Raw genomic sequence first — 12717 nt, 5'->3', positions numbered from 1 at the left:
AAATTAGTCTATCATTCTTGGTTTATGATGTTTTAAAGACATGTTAAAGATATTCATGAAGATGTAAAAGATACATTTAAAACCCACATCAATTGCACTAAGTCAACTGGAAACAGAAGGTTTTTAAATCCTGGTAGTGGCAAATTGGCAGCCAAAGGAACAGAGTCTTAGTCAATATATTCCCATGTCCCACTGAACACAAATAGCCTCGAACCTTCGGAGGGTGTTCTTTTGAGATGTTTCATCAGTGACATCACAGTGATTGCCAGCTTCCACGGACTACTTTAGGCACTGCCCAGAGTCCAGGAGTCCAGACAGCCTGGGAGGGGAGAAGGAGTTGGAGCTGAAGTTGGAGACAGCGAGGAGAAACCTGCTATAGCCAGGGTGTGTCTTTGATCCTCTTCAGGTAACTGCAGGATTTTTATGCTTAGCATATGGTGTGTGTGTGTGTACAAGCTGCAAATGAGAAAGGCAGAGGAATGTTTACATTTCTTAATGAAATAGGCAATGCCCCTTGTATACAGCATGCCTTAAGGTATAAAGTGAATACTACTGCTTTCTGTTTTCCTTTTCTTTCTCCTAAGGGTATGCATTTTCTCCCTTCCTAGTTAAAAAACAAATTTTTTTTTGTATTATGGAAGAAGGTCTGTTTGCTATCTTCTCTAAGTCTCCATTCAAAGAAAACCAATGTCAAACTTCCTGTACAATTTATTCAGAGCTTTTTTGGGTTTTAGTTCATCCACTTGCAATCACTGGATCATATAGCATGACCTTGACTTCAGGGAATGTTTAAAATGAAACCCAAAGTGTCTTTATGGGTTAACAGCAGAAAAATGGAATTTGGCTGATCTGAATTTCTGCCTAACTGGTTCATGTATAAATGTGTGTGAAAGGAATGTTCACGCCACACCTTACCGTTAGTATATGTGTTGATTGAATTGAATTCACTAGAAATTCTCACCTTAACTCTTTATGTTTTATTCTTCTAAAATCACATAAAACAATAAATACTTAAGGTCACCATTAAAGTGCAAGAAGTAGTAAGAAGTAAATCCCAAGAAAGAAAGAAGTGTGATGGGTAGCCTGCTAATTCAGAGATGACTGAAAAAAAAATGTAAAGAGTGCATAAACATATACAGTTTAAATAGTAACTAAAAGGCAACACTTCTATAATTATCATCCAGGTCAAGAAACAGACCACTGCCAGCACCCAGAAGCCCATTCCTGATCAACCCCCATTCTGCCCTTCTGCCTCAGATGTTGGGATCCTCTTGTCCCTGTTATTCTTTATAGTTTGACCATCTACATCTGCATTCCTAAACAATATGATTAACCTCCCTATTTTTGACTTCATATAAATGAAGTCATATTCTGTTTCTTTTGTAAATTCTTCTTCCACCCAACAGTTATATTTGTGAGATCTACCCATTTTGTGTGTAGCTACAGTTCATACGTTTTCTTTGCTTTATAAAATTAAAATGTATGAATATACCACAATTTATCATCCATTCTGCTGTTGATAAACATTTGAGTTGTTTCCAGTTTGGAGTTATTGTGATAATATTGCTGTGAACCTCTTTGTTTATGTAACCTGGCACACACGTCCTTGAATGTCTTAAGGTAGAAGTGAAATGCTAGATATTAGAGAATGAACATTTTCACCATTAATTCTAAGAAAGCCAAATTGTTTTCCAAAGTGGTAGAAAATTTATGCTAACTTTGTTTAGCCAGGCCAGTTAATTGCAGTGATAATTCAATTGTGTCATAACTCCTAGGAAGTGACCACAATTCTAGTAACTAGTTCCAGTCTGCTAATTCTAGCTTTGCCTCTAACTTGTTATCTGTCATTACACAAACATCTTAATCTCCTCTCTCTAAAAGTCACTTTCTCAGCTGCAATCTCGAGAAAGATAAAAACTGCAGTAACACTTGCCTGCGTTGTTGTGAAGGTAACATGAACAGAGCTGTGGAACAGCTTTCAATAGTATTTTTCTCATTTTCTGAGTATATCCTGTTGGATCACTATCCATGATTCCTGTGACTTAACAGCTTAATTTAATAGGCAGATTTGGTGGGACCGTTGTTTTGCCCTCCTTGAATTGAATTGTTTTGATCATTATAAGCCAGGCTTCATATTTTCTGCATTTCTTGAGAACTTACCCAAATAAATGGACATTTGGACTAGGGTTTTATTTCATTGATAAGTCTATAAGAAAGAGTCTGTCTTCATTTCTCATTCCTTTGCCTCCAGGCACCTTGGTAAGACTCATTACCTTTCTGTTCTCCTCTGCTCTTTTGTACATTCTCATAAATCCTTTTTCCTTGATATATTCATTTTCTTCTGTTTACTTTCTCCTCCAAGAAAATCTTTGTAAAGATTTTCCATTTTTTCCCCTTTTTATTTTCTTGGAGAGACAGGGTCTTGCTATGTTATCCAGGCTGGTCTTGAACTCCTAGGCTCAAGTGATCCTCCCACTCATTATTAGACTGCCTGAATAATGTGCAAGCCTCCCAAAGTGCTCATTAGAGGAATGAGCCGCCATGCCCAGCCATTTGTGATGGTTTTCATTGGCAATTTACTATTTCCTTCATGCTGAGGTTTAAAAGATGGATAACAATTAAAAGGGAGATGAAACATAAATCTGTCATCATTTGGCTATATATTTGCTGGTTGGCACCATCTGATTTGAACTTGTATTTTTTTTTTGAGACAGGGTCTCATTATGTTGCCTAGGCTGGTCTTAAACTCTTAGGCTCAAGGAATCCTCCCACCTCAGCTTCCCAAGTAGCTAGGACTACAGGTACCCACTGCCATGCCTGGCTGAACCTGTATGTTATGCCAGTTACACAATATGAAAAATGATTATTCAGTTGGCATTTATGCAATTAATAATTTGGTTCATTGATAATATAATCAATACAGTAATTACAATGAATAATTCAGTCATGTTAGATAGTTAAAAAATACCACTCAGACCAAAAGCTTGCTAACAACCCTTTCAGCCTCTGGAACTCTCACCTTTAGCAAACAAACAAAACAACTTTTCTCCCTAAACTTTCACTCTACAGTAGACTTTGGCCCTAAAAATCTAAGATATAAATATCTAATTATCCGAAATACATAAATCTTTAATTTCATTTGGACTGCCTGAATAATGTGCAATGTAAACTATCTCACTGAAGACAATAATTTGATGACGTCATTGCATATGTTCTCAAAGTATGATTTCCTGTATGGACAATCTGTACATACTATGAAGATACCATTCCTGCTCTTTGAAATGTTTACAATCTAGGCACATCCTGGACCTGACTAAAAATAGCTGGCACAAGCCCTTGTTGAAATAGAAGTACCCATGAAGTTAACACTTGCTCTTTGGGCTGAATGCCTGTTATGCGAGGGGCTTTTGGTTGATCCCAGTAGGCTGTGTGCCCAATGCAGGACTTGTCAGAGGCCATGCAGCTGTTGAAAGTACTTTCTGCTTTCCATAGAGTTAGATGAAGACCTACAGCAGTCTGAGGCCTGAAAGATTATGGCATCCCGCTTACCTACATAATTCAAAGCAAGAACAATACTAAACCATAAAGTTTTTCTGTTTTGGTACCCCTGCTTATTGATACTCTTAAGAAAAGTATACACATGCATATGCACACACACACAAACACACACAGAAGTTGGAGAAAGAAAAATGTAATATTTCACATTTTATGAAAAGCACCAATACGATCATCACAGGAAAAAGAATCAGGACAAAAATGGTGGTCTTTATGACATTAGACAGAAAAATCAGGCTGTCTGTAATCATTAGGGCTCTTCAGAGAAACATAACTAATTGAATGTGTTGTGTTGAGGGGATTGGTGTCTGTTTTTAAGGAATTGGCTTGTGCGACTGCAGAGACTGGCAAGTCCAAAATCTGCAGGGTGGGCTGGTGGGCTGGTGGGCTGGTAGGCTGGAGACTCAGGGAAGTCTCCAGTCCAAAGACAGTCAGGAGGCTACATGTCCCAGATCAAGGTGTTGGCACAGTTGGTTTCTTTTGAGTCCTTTCTTTGGCTTGTAAATGCCCATCTTCTCCTTGTGTTTTCACATAGTCTTCCCCTCTGTGTCTGTGTCCTAATCTCTTCTGATAAAGACACTAGTCATATTGGATTATGACCTACCTTAATTATCTCATTTTAACTTATTTACCTCTTAAAAGACCCTATCTCCAAGCACAGTTGCATTCTGAGATACTGTGGGCTACGGCTTTGACATGTAGATTTTTGGGGGATACAATTTAGCCCATCACACTCTCCTTTTCCACAACACTTCTGTTTCCTTTGAGGAAAGGACAAGCATTGTTATACAGGAATGCTCATTAATCTCCTTGTGTTTTCTTTGTTATGTTCTATTAGGAGGTGAGGACAAGCCAGAGGTTCTTGGTGTGCCCTCAGAAGTCTGCCTGAAGTTCTCACCAAGCCGCTGGGAAAATGGGGATAAACACCCGGGAGCTGTTTCTCAACTTCACTATTGTCTTGATTACGGTTATTCTTATGTGGCTCCTTGTGAGGTCCTATCAGTACTGAGAGGCCATGCCATGGTCCTGGGACTGACTGAGATGCTCTGGAGCTGCCTGCTCTATGCCCTGAGACCCCACTGCTGTCATTGTCATGGGATGCCATTCTCCACCCGAGGGCACCTGTGACCTGCACTCACAATGTCTGCTATGGCGTAGTGCTAGGATTGATTATGTGTTCTCTAAAGATGCTGCTCCTAAGGGCTGCCAAGTGTTTGCCAGTGAATGTTAGATTTATTCCCCAGCTCTTAACTGAAAATGTGTTAGACAAGCCACAAAGTTAAAATTAAACTGTATTCATGATGATGTAGGATTGTTACAAGCCCCTGATCTGTCTCACCACACATCCCTTCAACCCACATGGTCTGCAACCAAACTCTAATTCAACCTGCCAGAAGGAATGTTAGAGCAAGTCTTTGTCAGCCCTTACAGCTATCATGTGAATAAAGTTAAGTCAACTTCAAAAACAACTTCTAGAATTTATTTTAGCTTCCATGTGTGACAGAGCATTTGACCCTTGGCTGGGATTGGAATGACAAGTGCTACCGTATTTCTAGCATTTGAGGTAAGCCAAGATGCTCCAACTGCTGAAGATTTGAAACCAAGTCAACACACTGTGTCATATTTCAAGTAATTCCATTGGTTCAGCGCTCCTCAAACTTTTCCCCTAAACTAGTCTCAAGGGCAGAGGCAGAATAAATCCATTCCACTACGGGGTCTGAAGCATAGCCTGAATTGCCAGCTAAAAGTGCAACATTTCTTTGAAGTCTTGTGTTTTATCTTTAGAATCCACGAGAAATGTATTTTCTACCTTATAATATCTTCATGTTTGTTTTCATATAAATATTTAAAATTATTTACACTAAGTAACACAAGAACATGAGTCATGTACCTAAGAGTAGCATATTCTATTTTGGTTATTGTTATTACACAAATGGAGCTAGTCTTTAATCAGCTACAGTTCTAAAAGGAGGAAAATAGAGAATGCAAACTTATATGTTTATAAAAGACATATAAAATAGACGTTTCTTAAACATGTTGCCAGAACACCCCATGTTAGACAGACCAAATCCGCTATTTGTGCCAATGCTGAGGTAACCACGGAGAAAGGGAATGTTGTTAAACCTTATCTTACAAAGCTGCCTTCGTGAAGGCATTTCTTGCCAAGAATTTGACCTGTCATTGAGGCATTGCCTACATCGCATTATAGTTCTTAACCCTGGCTACATTCAAAGAAAGTCAATTATCCCAGGGGCAATTTTTCAAAATACTGAGGCTGGGTCCTTCTCAGACCAATTAAATAAAAATCCCAGGGGAATAGAGTCAATTAATCTCTAAAAATATTTTCTAGATGATTACATTGTGTAGCCAGAGTTGAGAATCTACTGATACCAACCCTTGCTTCTCGAAATTCAATGTGATTGTGAATTACTGGGAAGTCTCATTTAAATGCAGATTCTAATTCCATTCTGATTCTGATACTGATTCAGTCTGGGGTGGGGCCTGAGAGCCTACATTTTGGAAAAGATCCTAAGTGATGCCGGTGCTGCCCTTCCAGACTGCCACCCTTGGATTAACATATTAGAATCGCTTGGAGGACCTTTAGCAAAACCACGCAAGCTTGAGCCCAATTCCTAGTTGTTTCTAATTTTTCAGCCTTGGGTGAACCTGAGTGTTATTCTTTTTTGGAAGAACTCTAGGTGACTCTAATGTGCAGTCAGAATTAAGAATCTTCAAATAGCAAAAGAAAAAAATGTTATATTTTGAGAGGTTCCTCTCCAAATTGGGAAATAGCAGTGTATAGTCCTCACTGCCTTGTTCCTAATTTCAGTTAGACTCCACGTATGGATGTGCAACTGCTAATGATTTAGTAGGCAGCACATGTACTCACAGACTGGTGGCTCTAGGGCCCTTAGTAGATGGTTAGCGGTCTTTCCCCTATTTGCAGAAAACCTACTGTTTGTGTATGTGTTTGAGAAAGTGTGTGTGTGTGTTGGGGAGAGCCACAACATTCCCTTCAGATGTTGGACCATCTGGCCTCTCACTGAAGTCTGAGTGATGGTGCCAACACTGACAACAGGTACCATTTATTGAGTCTACCATATATGAAACCCTGTTCTGGGCACTTTCCATAACTCATGCCATTTAGCAGATTTGGGAACTGAGGATCAGAGACTTCACTAAATAGATGTAAGTGGGGAAGCCGCAATGAGAAAAGGATCATGTTAACCTCTATGCGGAACTGTGTACACATCATGCTTTGTTATCTCCAAACCATTGGATTATGGTTTAGGTTTTGCCCTCACATTCTTTAGCATTCTGAAATATCAGCCTGTTTAGATCAAGGTAACAATTGCAGTTCTCTGTGTCATTTCTTTTTGCTTGTTAATCCTCACTCCTTTCTTTCTCTAACTTCCTGTGACTGAATCTACTGAGAAGGCCCATTTTTAGACCACACTGTGAGCAACCTTTGCAGGGATAGGACATCTATTAACAACTTCAGTGGTGGGGCTAGGAGTTATGTAATGTCTTTCACATTCAGGAGTCCTAGTTATGGCTAAATCCCAGTCTGACTCATAAATCTCCTTTATGTACAACTTTCCCTATGACCTCAAGTACCCTGACTCATCACAGAACTCTACGTCCCTCAATGTTGGCCCCATTCACTGAAATGTTGCCTGATTATCCCAAACAAGATGCTACTTCTCCTCTAGAACCAGAGCACTGAATCCTAGTTAATAACTGAAGTTCCAGCTCATAGACTTGATCCTACTCTGGCTATTTTCTCTTGTGTTCATTCATTCATTCAACAAGTACTTATTATGCAACTAAGTGTTGGACGTTTACTAGACATTGGAGATAAAATGGCGAGACAGCCAAGCCCCATTCTCATGGAGCATACCATTTAGTGGGGGAGACAGATAAGTAAATAGGTAGTTACAATGGTGTGAAAAGTTCTTTGACGAGATAAGGATAAGGTGCTGTTGGAGGAGATTCCAGGCAGAAGGAATAGCATGAATGAAAAACCAAAGGCTAGAGAGGATGACAAATTTAGGTGTAGCTGAAGCACACAGTATCTCTCCAGCCACTGGCAGTAGTCGTGCCACATAAGAGCAGATTTCACAATTCTCACCACGTTGCTCTGACTTCCAAGTTGAATCACTTCTGCGATTCTTGCTGGCATGCCTCATGTACTGGAGGGGGACCTTTGCCACCAACAATTGTTTGAGTCATGTCTGTGCTTACATATAACTTAGACACTGGCCTAGGGCCATCCTATCACTTGTATCCACAGCAGCCAGACTGGCTCTTCCCATTTACCATCTCACCCCATTGAGCAGTTCTCTGTTGGGTGATGTTCTCCTCTTCTTGCCATAAGTCCTGGGATGCCAAGATCCCAGCATGTATTGGTATTGAGCTGCCTACCTTACCATACCAACCAACCAACCATCTGAATTTTTTAAAAAATATATCCTTCAGTGCTGACTTAAACTTCCAGTCTTCTCTAAACTCACTGCTAAGGTGTACATCCTTTGGAACTTCTCGTTTTTATCTAACTATTCTCCTACATTGAAATACACACACTTTTGCTTCATTTCTGGCAGTCTCAACACCGTATCTGGTCCCTAACTCCTCTTCCTGGAGCTGCCACATAGTTGGCTCTGTAAGGCATAAGAAATTATCCAGGTAATTCATGTCCCAAGCCGTGACTCTAAGAAAAGAGACTCAAGATACTCCAACCTGATCAGCATCCATAATCACATTTCCATCTTTGCTTCATGGACCCACATGGGGTGTGTGAAATGGTCACAAAATGGTAGTGCTTCCATTGTTCTCTAATTTAATTTCAGGCATCTCAAGGGGACGGCACTTTCTTTACTTTTACTATTCCTTTATCATTTTGCTGTCCCTTTTGTTTCACTGGAACACAGTCTACCATTCTTGCCTGCCCCACAGGCATTTTGGTGCATAATCAGTGCCATTTCTAGATGGCATCCCTGGACCTTTCCTTAGCAGGGTGGGCATGTCTGTTACCACCTTGAAATCTCATTACCCAGAATCCTGTCCTGAATGTCTAGAGTACCCCCAGAAAGTAGTTAGTGACAAATTAAACTGGTTCTGTTCCTTTTTCCTCAGAATATGTGATCTATCATTCTTTCAGTAGATCTATTTTATCATTTCCTGGTTTCAGAATGCTTTTTAAAACTTTGGCATGGAAGACCCTTCTTAGCGGACCCAGGTCTACCTGTGGCCTCTCTTCTGTTTACCTGTCCCCCACGCCCCACCTCCACTCTCATTTCCAACCATTTCCTACTATTTGTTGTTTTCAGTCATGCTATACTGTCTTCTACTGTGGTGTTCTTGCATAGCTATTCTCTTTGCCATTAAGTGTTATTACTTCTTGAAAGTTATCCCCAGATAATTTCCTTCTCTGGGCCTCATGCCTAAAAACTCATGGCATTTATCACATTGTATTGGTTTGTTTGTGTGTCTCTCCCATGTGAAATTCTTGTTTATGGGGACTGTCTTCAATGTTTAATTTTAGTTTCTAGCTGGTGCATCATAATCACCAGATAAGTATCTGTTGAACACGTCAGTGACTACTTGGCTAGATGTAAAAACTTTTGGAATAGACATGTACCTATTTCTATGACTGGGTGCATGATCTGTGTTCACCACAGTATAATAAAAAGGAGGCATAAAAAGTTCTAGTTCTAAAAGTTCTGTGAGGTTAATGAGCAAACCAAACTTCTTTTTAAACTTCAGGCAGTTGAAACAGGTTTTCCAAAGGCAGTTTGTTTCTTTATGAAATATTCATGATGCTTGCTTCTTTTGATCTGTCTCTATCACCGCCCTGAACAAGTTGACAATGTTTATGAATTACTCATCAAAGCCCAATGTGTCGAGCATGTTTTTGAGTTCATCTACAAACAGGGTGAAACCAGAGAAATTTCCACTTTTCAACCTGTAGAAAGTTAAGGTCAAACTTCATGTACACACAGCATATTTAAACTAACTTTACTGCATGCCTCCTATATGTGAGGAACTTTTATGTGTTCTATTTTACTCAATTCTCTTTTATATTGTGAAGTATTTATCTTCATTTGTACCTTAAAAGTGAGAAGCCTGAGGCTCAGAAGGGACAAGTGGCCAGGCTTAAAACACAAAGCCAAGAAGCAAACCCAGTTCTCTCCAATTCTGAGAGCTGGCTCTTCCCAGTCACCATGGTTGCCCTTCTGGGCTCTTCCTGGTCACCATGGTTGCCCTTCTGAGTCACTCTAGGGCACAAGCATGTTTCCTTATTCTGGGCTGAAAAAGCCAAAAGCATGTGTATGTCAGAAGCCTCCGGGTAAATGCCTTAATCACTGCAGCTCAATCATACAGGGTTTGCAACTTACACAATTCTGTGTTTCCCAGGACTTTGAAACAAGCCCTGAAATCACCTTGTCTTTGTCAGTCAACTGAGCAGCAGATAATAAGAGAGGAGAGTATTGATGGTTGATTAGCTGTTTTCAGTGTGTCAGTTTTATACGTGGGGATTAGGTGGAAATGACAGCTCCATCTACAGCATTAGCTGGTTACACACACTTGCAGGGATTTGTCACATGGTAATTTTCATCTCCCACCCGTTAGATCATTTTAAAATAAAGTACTGGAAAAAAGCATGGTCTTTGGATTCACTGGCTATATTTTGCTTACTAATACATGATCCCAGATAAGTTACTGAACTTTTGTGAACCTCAATTTCCCTAGCTATAAAAGTAGAAGATAACAGTAAGTATGAACAACTATTACGTATCAATTTAAAAAATAGAGAATAATGCCGTTTTTGCAGGATCACTGTGGTAAGTTAGGTGATTTTTTCAAAGTGCTTAACACAATGCCTAGCATTAGTAAATGCTCAATAAATGATATTTAATCTTGTTATAACATAAGTAAAGCACGATATTTGATACATAGCCTCACTTTTAAAAAGAAGTGTTAGATTTTAGTACTTTTTTTTTTTTTGAGACAGAGTCTTACTCTGTTGCCCAGGCTAGAGTGCAGTGGCACGATCTCAGCTCACTGCAACCTCTGCCTCCTGTGTTAAAGCGATTCTCCTACTTCAGCCTCCTGAGTAGCTGGGATTACAGGCATTTCCATGACACTGGCTAATTTTTATATTTTTAGTAGGGACGGGGTTTTACCATGTTGGTCTTGAACTCCTGACCGCAAGGGATCCTCCTGCCTTGGCCTCCCAAAGTGCTGGGATTACAGGTGTGAGCCACTGTGCCCAGCCAAAGATTTTAGTACACTTTTAAAGAAAGCATCAAGGATTGGTGGTGGGGTGGTGGTTGCTGCTGCTGCTATTTCAACACTATTTCTTTTAAGAGGGTAACAAAACACTTTGAGAAAGTTGTGGCTTCTTTTTTTTTCTTCAGCAGGGGAAAGGGATAGGGATACTGAATTGTAGAATCCCTTTGCTCATGAAGAATACAATGTATTTCTCAAAACGAAAGAACTGCTTGAATTACAACACTCAAAATACTTTTTCAATTGCAGATTCCTGCACCAACCCCAGAACAACTGAAAGGGAACTTCTGAGAGTGGGATCTGGCTTGCTACGTTCTTAAGCCGTCTCCCCAGACGATTGTTATAGTCACTAAAGTTTGAGAATCCCAGATCTACAACATCCTACCACAGCAGCACCCAAGATTTGCATTTCTGCTTTTTTTTTTCCCCCACACAGGAGTCTTACTTTGTTTCCCAGGCTGGAGTGCAGTGGTGAGATCACAGCCCATTGCTGCCTTCACCTCCTGGGCCCAGGCGATCTTCCCACTTCAGCCTCCCCAGTAGCTGGGACCACAAACGCGCACCACCACACCTGGCTAATTTTTTTTTTTTTTTTTTTTGTAGAGATGGGGTCTCCCTGTGTTTTCCAGGCTGGTCTCAAATTCATGGGCCCAAGTGATTCTCCTGCCTCAGCCTCCCAAAGTGCTGGGATTATAGGAGCAAGCCATAGTTCCCAGCCCTGCATTTCTACTGTTTTCAAGAACTTGGGCTCTGGTTGGACTGAGAAGTTCACGCAATTCCACTTTTCCAGAGAGGTCACAAAATTCTTACCCCCATCCCTTTGAACTGCAAAGGTACATTCTTTATCTTCCAGGAAAAGCTTTCCTTGCACTCTTTACCCCCATTCCTAGTCTGTTCCCACACCGGGTCTATATTCTCTCCCAAACAAGTTTGCCCTGTTGTACTTGGAGATTCAAACCCTGTCTACAACGCCACTTAATAAAAGGTATTTTTTAAACCTGAAGTTATATAGTGTGTTAACTTGTATGAAAGAGTTCTATTTTGACATATTTTCAATGAAGATGCTGGAACTGTCACTCCAATTTCAACGACTTTAGCGACTTTAAACATCAACAAGTGTTTTCCAAATTATGTCTCCTTTTGACTTTCATTTTTCCGGGCAGTCAGACTACACCCAAGGATTAAAAATCAACATAAAACAGTCTTTACTTTAGACCTCAGATTTAAAAATTTCAGAACTTTGTTACTTTCTCTCTGGGGAAGTAAATAAAATATGAGTTTTCTCAGCAGCAGCAGTTCCAGCCAGGGTCTGCATGAAGAGATATCAGTCTCAGGGCAGTGTTCTCAGGTTCCAGTCAATACTGCCTGACCCAGATCCAACTGTGAGCTGCCTCTCTTCCAACAACATACTCATTTTATATTGCTCTGACACTGCTTCGAAAGGACATGGAGAAAGAACTCTATTTTCAACACGCGCTGTGTCTACAATGATGACGTGCATGGTGATACCCACCACCCACATCACAAACACCCTGCCAAGTCCTAAGCTAATTTGACTTCACAATGGCAAGCTTTTCAGATGCCCAGAGGTTGTATGGTGATTATTTGATGATTCAACATGAAAGCAGCTCCCGTTGTTTGCCACATCACACACTGAGCTTTCCATTCATTCAGAATGACAAGGTATTCATAGGGTCTTGCAATCGATTTTGAGAAGTCTCTGCCAAAGAGCTCCATTGGCAACCTTGCAAGGCCCTTTTTGTAAGTCACCATTTCCATCCCCACTCCATCCTGTCAGAATGACTGGGGTCACATTCATATTGCAGACCAACAGAATCAGCGGGAAGCTGAACTTGGAAGATTGGATTT

At 40.3% G+C, this 12717-nt stretch overlaps 1 protein-coding gene across 2 annotated transcripts; it reads left to right on the top strand.

The window, feature by feature from the left end:
- The first annotated feature begins 307 nt into the window (after positions 1 to 307).
- Positions 308 to 5021, top strand: SLN (sarcolipin). 2 transcript variants are annotated; one of them, XM_011926664.1, is made up of 2 exons: positions 308 to 406; positions 4394 to 5021. In XM_011926664.1, the coding sequence occupies exon 2, from the start codon at positions 4469 to 4471 to the stop codon at positions 4562 to 4564; it is 96 nt and encodes a 31-aa protein (XP_011782054.1). In that variant the 5' UTR covers positions 308 to 406; positions 4394 to 4468; the 3' UTR covers positions 4565 to 5021. The 2 variants fall into 2 exon arrangements, with proteins under 2 accessions (XP_011782054.1, XP_011782055.1); XM_011926665.1 differs by having other exon boundaries at positions 357 to 384.
- The last annotated feature ends 7696 nt before the right edge of the window (positions 5022 to 12717 follow it).

The sequence above is a fragment of the Colobus angolensis genome, unplaced genomic scaffold (genome assembly GCF_000951035.1).
Source record: "Colobus angolensis palliatus isolate OR3802 unplaced genomic scaffold, Cang.pa_1.0 Scaffold7, whole genome shotgun sequence".
Lineage (NCBI taxonomy): Eukaryota > Metazoa > Chordata > Mammalia > Primates > Cercopithecidae > Colobus > Colobus angolensis.
This window is presented reverse-complemented; position numbering and strand designations above follow the sequence as displayed.

What these genes read in the sequence shown, in the direction of transcription:
- SLN (XM_011926664.1), top strand. Translation starts at nt 4,469, where the DNA reads ATGGGGATAAACACCCGGGAGCTGTTTCTCAACTTCACTATTGTCTTG.